General features: G+C 38.9%; 1 protein-coding gene across 4 annotated transcripts in view; it reads right to left on the bottom strand.

The window, feature by feature from the left end:
• Positions 1–11,605, bottom strand: part of AMN1 (antagonist of mitotic exit network 1 homolog) — a 76,093-nt gene that overhangs the window by 41,386 nt on the left and 23,102 nt on the right. For 2 of the 4 annotated variants that reach the window (XM_032782975.1, XM_032782978.2), the window contains exon 2: positions 5,830–5,962. In XM_032782975.1, the coding sequence (XP_032638866.1) occupies positions 5,830–5,962 (133 nt within the window). Of the gene's footprint in view, positions 1–5,829; positions 5,963–8,622; positions 9,028–11,605 lie in introns of those variants that run through there. The other 2 variants (XM_032782976.2, XM_032782977.2) reach the window with 2 other exon arrangements.

Below are 11,605 nucleotides of genomic sequence, written 5' to 3'. Positions count from 1 at the left end.
GCTATCGCCACTCGCTTCTCAACTGTGAGGGCTGCTCTCATCTTTGTATTCTGGCATTTCAGGGCAGGGAAAAGGAAGTCACAAAGTTCCATGGAAGTGCCCTTACGCATGCGAAAGTTTCGCAGCCACTGGGAATTGTCCCACACCTGCAACACTATGCGATCCCTCCAATCTGTGCCCGTTTCCCGGGCCCAAAATCGGCGTTCAATGGCTAGAACCTGCCCCATTACCAGCAGGATCTCCAAAGCGCATAGGCTCGCCATTTGAGAGAATTCTGTGTCCATGTCCTCATCACTCTCGTCGCCGTAGCCGCCTCCTCCTCGACTGATTTGGCAGGTCCTGGTTCAGCACTGGCTGCACGAGACTGCGCGAGGTGTTTACAACATCCATGATTGCTGTCTTGAGCTGAGCAGGGTCCATGCTTGCCGTGCTATGGCGTCTGCACAGTTCGCCCAAGGAAAAAGGCGCGAAACGGTTGTCTGCTACTTGCACAGAGGGAGGGGTGAGGCTGTACCCAGAACCACCTGCGACAATGTTTTTTGCCCCATCAGGCACTGGGATCTCAACCCAGAATTCCAATTGGTGGGGGAGACTGCGGGAACTATGGGATAGCTATGGGATAGCTACCCACAGTGCAACTCTCCGGAAATCGACACTCGCCTCGGTACATGGACGCACATCACTGAATTAATGTGCTTAGTGTGGCCTCGTGCACTTGACTTTATACAATCTGTTTTTAAAAAACGGTTTCTGTAAAATCGGAATAATCCCGTAGTGTAGACATATGCTTGGAATCTCTTTTCTCCTTATACTTTCAGTACTACGGTTCTCTTCCTTCAGTAGTTGCTGTGTCCCTCTCCTGCTCTGTTAATGTGCCCAGAGTTCTGTCTTTGGTCCTATCCTCCTTGTCATGTAAAGTGCAAATTAAACTTCGATGCTGACAGCTTCTGAATCTGCCATTCCCTGTCTGTTGAGTGTTGCATCTCTGATGGTCTCTCTCTTCTTGGATATCCAAATGCCAGTTCAAATTCCCACAGCCCCTCTCTCTGCATCCTCTATTTTTCTTCACAGATCTTTCTCACTCTGATAATTTCAGTATTTTCCCCATTACCCAGACTCACAACTATGGCTTATATTTGATTTATATTTGTCTCCTCTCATTTTCTCCTTCACCTCACATCCGGGATGTCACAAAATCCTTTTCTTAATTTACATCATTTCTATGAGCTGTTCTCCGTTCTTTGTTTCTGCTTCTACATTTTTTTGCCCAGAACTTGATCATCTTTTTTCTTCACTCCTATATCCCCTTTCTGCCAGTGCCTTTGCTCCCCTATAGTCCATCCAAAATGTTGCTGCTCAGCATCTTCTCACACCTCCACTCCAAGCATGTCATTATCCTTCCTCCTGTTCAAATCCTTTGCTGGTTTCTCATCTTCTACATCAAGTTTAGACTTCTTGTCCTGGCCTTTAAAGCCCTTCAGTTTCACTTCTGTGAATTTTCTCTTTTCTCTCTGCCCTTCCTCAGGGTTGGCTAAAACTACCCTCATTGCGTCATCCTTCTGCTCTTGATTTAATCCGTCCATGTTGCCGCCTGTGCTTGGAACAGTCTCCTATTCCATGTATTCCAATCTCTTCTTTCAGTCCCACCTTTCCAGTAAACTCCTCTGAAGCCTTTTAGTGTTGCTTTATAAAATTAAAAATCTGCATTCCTTCAAGAACAAATCTTCATCTAATGTATTATGTAGCTGAACTATTTCTATCTAGCTTAGACCATAAATTGCCTGAAGGGAAACTTGGTCCCTGCCTCATGCATTGTATAGTGCTGAGCACACTGATTTTCAGTAAATATTACTTAGTAAAGCTGAGTGGAAAGCAGAAACTAAAATAAAAAACCCAGAAAATTAAAAGTTAGTGACTAGGGAAATGTTCTTAATTAGTGTGGGTCGCACTTTACTATATGAATATTTGTTTTCTTTCAGATCTTCTTGAGTTTTACAGTTTTTCTCTTAAAAATCTTGATGATTTATAGGATTTACTGTGTTATTCCAGCACTAGCAGCTTTGCTGAAAACTCCATGTCACTCTTTTTGTTTGTATAGTACATTCTGGCCCCAGATCCCATCATAGTTATTTTTGACGAAAAGCTAATGATCAAGGAGAAGTCATGATTTTGAACATACTGATTTTATTTGGTTAAATTTAAACATGCTTTGCATGCAGAAATTTTCACAAAAATAACTCACAATGACTTTTTGGTTTTCTTTATTTCTTATGTGAATTTAAATGTCGCCTACTGCATTTATCACTTCTCCAAAAATATGTTTCTACATGTCTGCACCTGCAGTGCAGGTTTCTCAGAAAAACTGCAGTTGTAGTGCAAAGCTATAATTTTTGTTTCAAGCAGCAAATAATGCAACCAAAGAGGGGAGGGGATAGCAGGGGATGGAAAGAGGACAGATACTTTAGGAATTGTTGTGGAAAATTGACCACACGGTTGATTTTAGATCAGACAGCCTGAGGCTCCTTTATTTCAAACAAGCATATATGCAGGGAGAGTCAGCATGGCCCCACGCAAGAGGCAAGCTGCTCTGCTTTCTACAAATCTTACCAAGCTTATAAAGGTTAAAACCGCAAAACGTAGCATACTCATTACACATTTTAATTGTCTTATTTGGGATACAATGCTAAATCACAAGCAGGCTGACCAATTACCTTTCCATTTATGGTTTTTCCTGTTATTGTCAATTCTAGTCAAGTTTGTCGTTTGACTGTTCTAACACCTTTTATTGTGGTCTGGCTACGCAAGGACAGCTGTCGCAATTTGGCATTGTCCTGGGGCTTTCTGTTCTACCTCCTGGTTCCCTCTTCTCCCAATTTCAGTTCCTCTTTTTGGGGCCCTGACCAAATCTTTCTGCCCCCGCATGCTCTTTGTACAGAAAAGCAAGACTAGCTGAAGCTCTAAAATTTCATAGCTTTGCTAAAAGGCCTAAGGCCTTGGAGGGGGTGGGGGTCACTTTTCCCTGACAGTATGATTGAGAAATCTTAATGATACAAGACTTTAATGTGAGTTATGTTAAAGATTGTTTATACTGTTTATGTATGAAGAGCTGAAAAAGTAAATGAAAATTGTTACCAATTTGTTGCCACATTTAGTAAAGTTTGAACTTGGTAATCAAAGAGACTTGAGGATCAGTCAGCTTGATTGGATTTTTTAGATAATTAGTTAGCACATAACAGAGTAAGTTACCACAGTCTGAGAGAACCAATCCGGTGACAGGTAGCTTGCACTCTTTGTCTGCTTCTAAATTTGGATGAGAGCTTAGCATCGTTACAGAGGAGCTGGGTAGAGTTTCATGTTCAATATTTCCATATTTTTATTTTACAGACAGACAGACATTTTCAGCACATTTTCCAATAAATTTCTAATTATACAATCAGATATGTAATTTAAACTTACATATTTTTAGTAAATCCATCAAATTTTGCTAATGGAAGCACCTGTACTTCTTTTTTAGTCCGGTATGATGCTAAAAGTACTTATTCCTTCTAAGAGGCTAAGAGATGTCTACACTACGAGATTATACCAATTTTACAAAAACCGGTTTTTTAAAACAGATCGTATAAAGTCGAGTGCACGCGGCCACACTCAGCACATTAATTCGGCGATGTGCGTCCATGTACCGAGGCGAGTGTGGTGTGGACTCTCTGCATCATGGCCTTGGAAATTTTTTCAAATGTTTTTTCATTTCATCTTTTGGAACGGAGTTCTGTTAGCACGGAATCCTCTCCCCATACAGCGATCAGATCCAGTCCCTCCGTGCGGTCCATGCTGGAGCTCTTTTTTGATTCTCAGGAGACTGCATTGTTACCTGTGCTGATGAGCTTTGCGTGGTCACCCGTGCTGGTGAGCTCTCCACGCTGGCCAAACAGGAAATGAATTTCAAAAGTTTGCGGGGCTTTTCCTGTCTACCTGGCCAGTGCATCCGAGTTCAGATGGCTTTCCAGAGCAGTTACAATGGTGCACTTTGGGATACCGCCCGGAGGCTAATACCATCGAATTGTTGCCAGACTAACCCTAATCTGACATAGCAATACCGATTTCAGCGCTACTCCCCTCGTCGGGGAGGAGTACAGAAATTGGTTTTAAGAGCCCTTTATATCAATATAAAGGGCTTCATTGTGTGGACGGGTGCAGGGGTAAATCAGTTTAACGCTGCTAAATTTGGTATAAACGCGTAGTGTAGACCAGGCCCAAGAGAAGGCAGTGATAAGCTATTGAACGCAGATTAAGGCTGAGAACAGAAAGAGGCAAAGGAAGAGATACTCTGTTAGAGAATTTGGGGGTAAAAAAAAGAGGGAGCTTGAGTTTTTGTAAACTGCTTTTACTCATATGTATGCACAGATCACATATGAAAAAAATTATGCAAAGCCCTTATCATGCCTATAAATGTTTGTTCACTGCAAAAATGACCCTTGCGTGGCTCAAAGCAATTCAACAGGCTCATTAAAAGAAGCTGCATGTATAAGATTGACTCACTTCTAATTTTGTCTCACTTTTTTATTACAGTTCAAGAAATGTAGCATGTTAAATGTGAAGTTTTTGTTCAGTTTTTCACAACAATTCTGGTATGCTGCCCCTCGCCTCATAGTCTCATTATTCTGACTTTCAGGCACTGATAGTATTTGCCTGTCATGAGTCACAGATCAAAGCAAGAACAAACTGGGGAGTTGTTCATTCCTCCTATTTCACCAAGGTCAACCTTCAGTTTTCCATAATTTTTACACCTTCTTTCAAGACCGAGTTGATATAAAAGGATATAAATGATAAAACATCTCACTTTACAACTGAGGCCAAGTCAGTAAAAAAATTCATCCTGGAACACTGACAAACATTAACGAGCAATCGGGATGAGAGAATTTTGAATCACTGAGCTCATAGCCTTCATCTCACCATCATATTTCAAAGAAAATCAGGATTTAATGGAATTTTATCCTAAATCATAGACCTAAAGCCCACCTAAGATTAGAAGAATCTCAGATTTTCTTGAGAACCTTACATTATTTAAATATCAGCTGGTAGAAGCCCATTTTGGCAATTGCTCCTGTCATAGTGCTTTCCCATTGCTACCAGAAGAAACAGCAGCGTGGTCCAGCACTTAGAGTCAATCTGTTGATCCTGCTGTATTGTAAAGGAAGCATTCTGTGCAGCAGCCTCAGGAAACAGACACAATCCACTATTCCTGCTAGGGATATTCTGCAAAAAAGGTTTAAAAAAAATGCTGCTTGGCTATTAGGCCATTGAGTTTGCAACTGCGATTAATGTGCATCTTACACACTTATTTATGTAAGTTAGACAACTTAATTAGAAACTGATAGCAACATGAAGGGCAAAGTGCTACTGTTTCTGAATTGCTTCATAAATTGCACAGGATCTTATATTCAAGTGTGTACACTGAACAACAGGATTCCCCCAGATTAAACTGATCCAAAACAGGATGACATACAAGTCAACTAGAAAACTTTTTCATTGACTTGTGTTCATATTCATCATCTTCATTTTTATCCAAGGTTGTAGGCATTTATGGAGCTCTACAGACAGATAAAAGACACAATCCCTTCTATCAAGGCTAGGCATGGTATGACATGAAATAGCAAGAGACGGCATTAGGAAGAAGGAAGGAAGGGAAGTTTACATAGTACGAGGTTTTCGGCTCACTCCTTGAACTGCATACATAATTTTAGTTGAGCTCATTATTTTGTATTTTGCTGTGTAATAAACTGGCATGAATGTGGAGTGACAGGCAGAAGTGAACTTTGAATGGGTTCTTACCTCACTGATGTTTGAATCAGTTATCCGCCCTTGCATACTCATTAATTTTATCAGCTTATCTTTTATGTTGGGAGGCAAAGGCTTAATATCTGCAACATATCTGGAAATGTTCTTTGTCAAGCACTGAAGACACCTGAAATAAATGTAAGTTAAAATTCAGTCACACAGAGGCCCAATGTACTAGTATAACACTGAATTAAATACAATTATTAATTTAAAATAGGGCTGTCGATTGCTTGCAGTTAACTCAAGCAATTAACTAAAAAAAAGAATCACAATTAAAAATATTAATCGTGATTAATCGCAGTTTTAATCGCATTGCTAAACAGTAGAATACCAATTGAAATTTATTAAATATTTTGGATGCTTTTCTACATTTTCAAATATATTGATTTCAATTACAACACAGAATACAAAGTGTAAAGTGCTCACTTTATACAATTATTTTTTATTACAAATATTTGCACTGTAAACATGATAAAAGAAACAGTATTTTTCAATTCACCTCACGTAAGTACTGTAGTGCAATCTCTCTGTCACGAAAGTGCAACTTACAAATATAGAATGTTTTTGTTACATAACTGCACTCAAAAACAAAACCATGAAAATTTTATAGCCTACAAGTCTACTCAGTACTACTTCTCGTTCAGCCAATCGCTAAGACAAACACGTTTGTTTACATTTACGGGAGATAAGGCTGCCCACATTTTACTTACAATGTCACCTGAAAGTGATAACAGGAGTTTGCATGGCACTGTTGTAGCCAGTGTTGCAAGGTATTCACGTACCAGATTTGGTAAACATTCATATGCCCTTTCATGCTTCAACCACCATTCCAGAGGACATGCTTCCATGCTGATGATGCTCATTAAAAAAAATATGTTAATTACATTTGTGACCGAACTCTTGGGGGAAAATTGTATGTCTCCTGCTCTGTTTTACTCGCATTCTGCCACACATTTCATGTTATAGCAGTCTCGGATGATGACTCAGCACATGTTCATTGTAAGAACACTATCATTGTAGATTTGACAAAATGCAAAGAAGGTACCAACGTGTTATTTCAAAAGAAAGCTACAGCACTCGACCCAAGGCTTAAGAATCTGATGTGCCTTTCAAAATCTGACAGGCATGAGGTATGCGGCATGCTTTCAGAAGTCTTAAAAGAGCAACACTTCGATGCAGAAACAACAGAACCTGAACCACCAAAAGAGAAAATCAGCCTTCTGCTGATGGCATCTGACTCAGATGATGAAAATGAACATGCATCAGTCTGCACTGCTTTGGATTGTTAGCAAGCAGAAGTGGTCATCAACATGATGCATGTCCTCTCGAATGGTGACTGAAGCGTGAAGAGACATATGAATCTTTAGCACATCCGGCACGTAAATATCTTGCAATGCTGGCTACAACAGTGCCATGAGAACACTTGTTCTCACTTTCAAGCAACATTGTGCACAAGAAGTGGGCAGCATTATCTCCTGCAAATATAAACAAACTTTCTTTTGTCTGAGCGATTGGCTGAACAAGAAATAGGATTGAGTGGCTCTAAAATTGTAAGCTCTAAAGTTTTGCACTGTTTTATTTTTAAATGCAGATTTTTTGCACATAATTCTACACTTGCAAGTTTAAATTTCATGATAAAGAGATTGCACTACAGTACTTCTATTAGTTGAATTGACAAATACTATTTCTTTTGTTTTTTATAGTGCAAATATTTTTAATCAAAAATAAATATAAAGTGCGCATTGTACACTTTGTATTCTGTGTTATAACTGAAATCAATATATTTGAAAATGTAGAAAACATCGAAAATATTTAAATAAATTGTATTCTATTATTGTTCAACAGTGCGATTAATCACATGATTAATCAGGATTAATTTTTTTAATCGCACAATTGTAATTAATTTTTTTAATCTCTTGACAGCACTAATTTAAAACATTAAAAGGTATCTTTTTACAGCTTTTTTTTAAAATAACTTCTACTTTGCAATGCCCACTTAGAGGCTTGAAAATATAACGGATGTTGCTCTTTATATAGTCCTTTCCCATTAGATAGAAGTGCGAAGGGGGCATTACTCATGATGCATACTTCTCAGAACCATTGTTCATGCCTGAAGAAACAGTTTGTCCTTGCAGCTGGTTGTTTGTTCTTAATCTGAAGGCAGCACATTGTAGTGCATATCTGTACTAGCAACAATATCAACACGTCCTGTCTGAGACACTTTTCTCGATGTTGTAAATTCACTGCTCCCTATCTTTCCCACCACCCACGTCTCAAAATAGCTTTCTGTTTTGAGAGATTTACTGTTACAAATGTCATGGTTTCTCAAATACTTATGAATTTACTTTGCTCCAGAACCATGTCTTAAACAGAGTAGACTTATATTTTGCTTTTTGAAACATCTGTGAAAGAGTGCTGGATGAGGAATAATGGTGCTTGTGCAAATTAATCCCATACATTCACACCAGTAAATACTTACTTGGAACAGAAGGACCAGAGAACAATCAAATCCAAAAATGTGTAACTCTTTATTAGTAAATGTACACTTGAGTGTTTAATTCTGCTACAAGTGAACAAAATTCAATAGTGTCTTAAACCAGGAAGGCTTTAAATCCCAGAATGCTCCTATATTTTGGCAGGATTACTTCTCCTTCTTTTAAATAAGACAAGTTTAGTTCAAACATGCAGCAAGATAAGAGTCTCCAAATGAGATGGATCTTCTGGAAAATTCTCTTAAAACAATCCCCTCAAATAGAGAAAACAAAAAGATGACACTTATCCAAATACCTTTAGAATGGTGTTCAGAGGAAATATTTCAGTGATGCTGTTCCAGATCAACTGTATATGAAACTCTTTGCAGATGGAGGGGGAGACTTTCAAGCACATGGCCTACATCTCAGGGAGTGTTTCACACCTGGTTCGGTTCAGGCAGCATTTGCACACCAACTTCCCCAGAGGTTATTTTAAATTGCAGTCAAGGCTCTTTAGGAATCCCTTCAGCAGAGGCTGTCTAGGCATTTGTAGATTTAGCACGTCTCTGGGACATCTTGGCCATGCCCTCCTCCAGAGCTAGCAGCACCCAATGCTTGGAATGTAACAGGTGACTGCAGACCCCACTAGAGGAGTAGAGGTGGTAAGAAACTTGCATCACCACAACTCCTCCTCTCAGGTCCAGTGTGTCACTGTAAACCAAGGATGAATCTAACTAGCCAAAAAAAAATTAAAAAAAAATGGAATTTCCTTCCTGCATGAAACTCTGAGATTTTGAAATTTCATTTATTGCCAAATTGAGCCAAAAAGTCAAAATCTCAGAGTTGTTCATGAAATATTTTGAAATATTTGTTTTGATCTTATCAAAGCATTGTTTCAACTTTACCATTTTGATTATTATAATTACCAAAAGTTGAAATGATAAAATTAAATGTTTCAACCCTATCAAAGCTCTTAATTTACTGTCTACAATTCTGACAAAATCAGTATGCTCCCAGAAAATGTTTAGCTGCTGGCCAATCAGCGACAAAACTGTTTCAACAAAGATTTTCAACTAGATCAGCTCAGTAATGACAGCACACCGTGAAGTCAAAGTCAATACCCACATTTCATAGATAAGAATCTGAAGAACAAACTCATCTCTGGCCACAGGTGGAAGCATAAGAATATGGGGGAGGATGGGGAAGGAAGGAGAAGAGCAGTGATCTATTATTAGGAGTTCCTGGTTCTCCAATGTTAGTACCTGTTAGTAAATATTAACGCTTTATTAATTCTTTCTTTCTGTATATTTGATTCATTTATATATTAACTATTTTTTAGAATCTTTATCTTCAACGAAGAGTATGTCTGAATTCTGATGCCCAGACACTATGTGGATATATAGCCTTGGGAAACTAATAAGGGATGGTTGTTATGGCAGATGTTTTCTGTTGGGGAATCAACAAGGAAGAAAGACAGTGGGGTAACAAGGACCCACTGAGAGAGATTATCTAGAAGAATTGTTAGTCCACTCAGCTGTAAATAATCATGCCTTCACACAAATCAGGTAAACTGAGTATGCATAGAAAGAACATCACAACATATGTCTCTGAGAGAATATTATTGGCACTGAGGTTTCCTCTGTTGGAACCCCTATATAACGATACTGGTATGGAAACTTAGTTGGGGGAATGAAAACAGAGTCCCTTCCAGAAGCAAGAGACACACATCCAGCTCTTAGTCTGACAGCAGTGACTATTATTTCTGTATAGTGGTGTATTAATCTCTGATTGATAATTTTAGATTAAAAAAGTCCAATTGAGCCTGTTATTTCGACAGTCTTGAGTCATTAACTCAGACACGCAACACCAGCCATTACAACATAATACAGTAGTAACTAATGAAACCAAAATATTTGACATCCACTGACAAAGTATTACAAATCAATAGGGCTGTCAATTAATCACAGTTAACTCACGTGATTAACTCGAAAAATTAATCACACAACAATAGAATACCAATTAAAATTTATTAAATATTTTTGGATGTTTTTCTACATTTTCAATATTGATTTCAACTACAACACAGAATACTAAGTGCTCAGTGCTCACTTTATTTTTTTTTTATTACAAATATGTATGGTAAAAATGATAAACAAATAGTATTTTTCAATTCACCTCAAACAAGTAATGAAGTGCAATCTCTTTATTGTGAAAGTGCAACTTAAAAATGTAGATTTTTTTGTTGCATAACTCCATTCAAAAACAAAAGTGTAAAACTTTAGAGCCTACAAGTTCACTCAGTCCTACTTATTCTGCCAATTGCAAAGACAAACAAGTTTGTTTACATTGACAGGAGATACTGCTGACTGCTTCTAAGCCCTGGTCTAAACTACAAGTTTAGGTCGAATTTAGCAGTGTTAGAGCAATTTAACCCTGCCCCCGTCCACACGACGAAGCCATTTTTGTCAACTTAAAGGGGACTTAAAATCGATTTCGGTACTCCTCCCCGACGAGGGGATTAGCACTGAAATCAACATCACCACGTCAAATTTGGGGGCAATGTGGACACAGTTTGATGGTATTGGCCTCCGGGAGCTATCCCAGAGTGCTCCATTGTAACCGCTCTGGATGGCACTTTCAACTCAGATGCATTGGCCAGGTAGACAGGAAAAGCCCCGTGAACTTGTGAATTTTATTTCCTGTTTGGCCAGCATGGCAAGCTGATCAGCACAAGTGACCATGCAGAGCTCATCACCAGAGATGACCATGGAGTCCCAGAATCGCATGAGGAGGACGAGGTTGAAGATAGCACACAACAGGGAAGCAGAGAAACCGTTCTCCCAGACAGTACATCTCTTTTCAGCAACAAGCTTGTCGTATTTGGGGGTCATATTTGAAGTGGATATTTTCATAATGTCTTCCAAATGGTCATCAGTCAGAGAAGAACATTGCTTGTTTTTATTCATGTTTGTGATGGAAAATGTCTGTTCACATATGTAAGTGCTTCCAAAAATGCTGAACATTTTCAGTGCAACTTCGATAAGTGTAAGGGACTGCGGAAGATTTTGTCACGGTGGTTTAGCTAAGGCTGTTCGCCTTCTCAAGGACAGGTTACTAAAGGGTGCTGTGTGTTAGCAAATGTTGTTTGTAGCCGGTTAGAACCGCTTAGCCTGGGAAGCCCGGCGTGTTTAGAAAAGCCTGGCCCTTTGCCATCAGAGATAGTCCAGTTGTGGGAAAGCTCCCACATGCCTATGTATGAGTTGTTTTACATGCTATTAGCATAAAGTTATATTTAGTAG

This window comes from Chelonoidis abingdonii, chromosome 1 (assembly GCF_003597395.2).
Source record: "Chelonoidis abingdonii isolate Lonesome George chromosome 1, CheloAbing_2.0, whole genome shotgun sequence".
In the NCBI taxonomy this organism is placed as follows: Eukaryota; Metazoa; Chordata; order Testudines; family Testudinidae; genus Chelonoidis; species Chelonoidis abingdonii.
The sequence above is the reverse complement of the archived record's forward strand: the minus strand, read 5'-3'. Positions and strand labels throughout refer to the sequence as shown.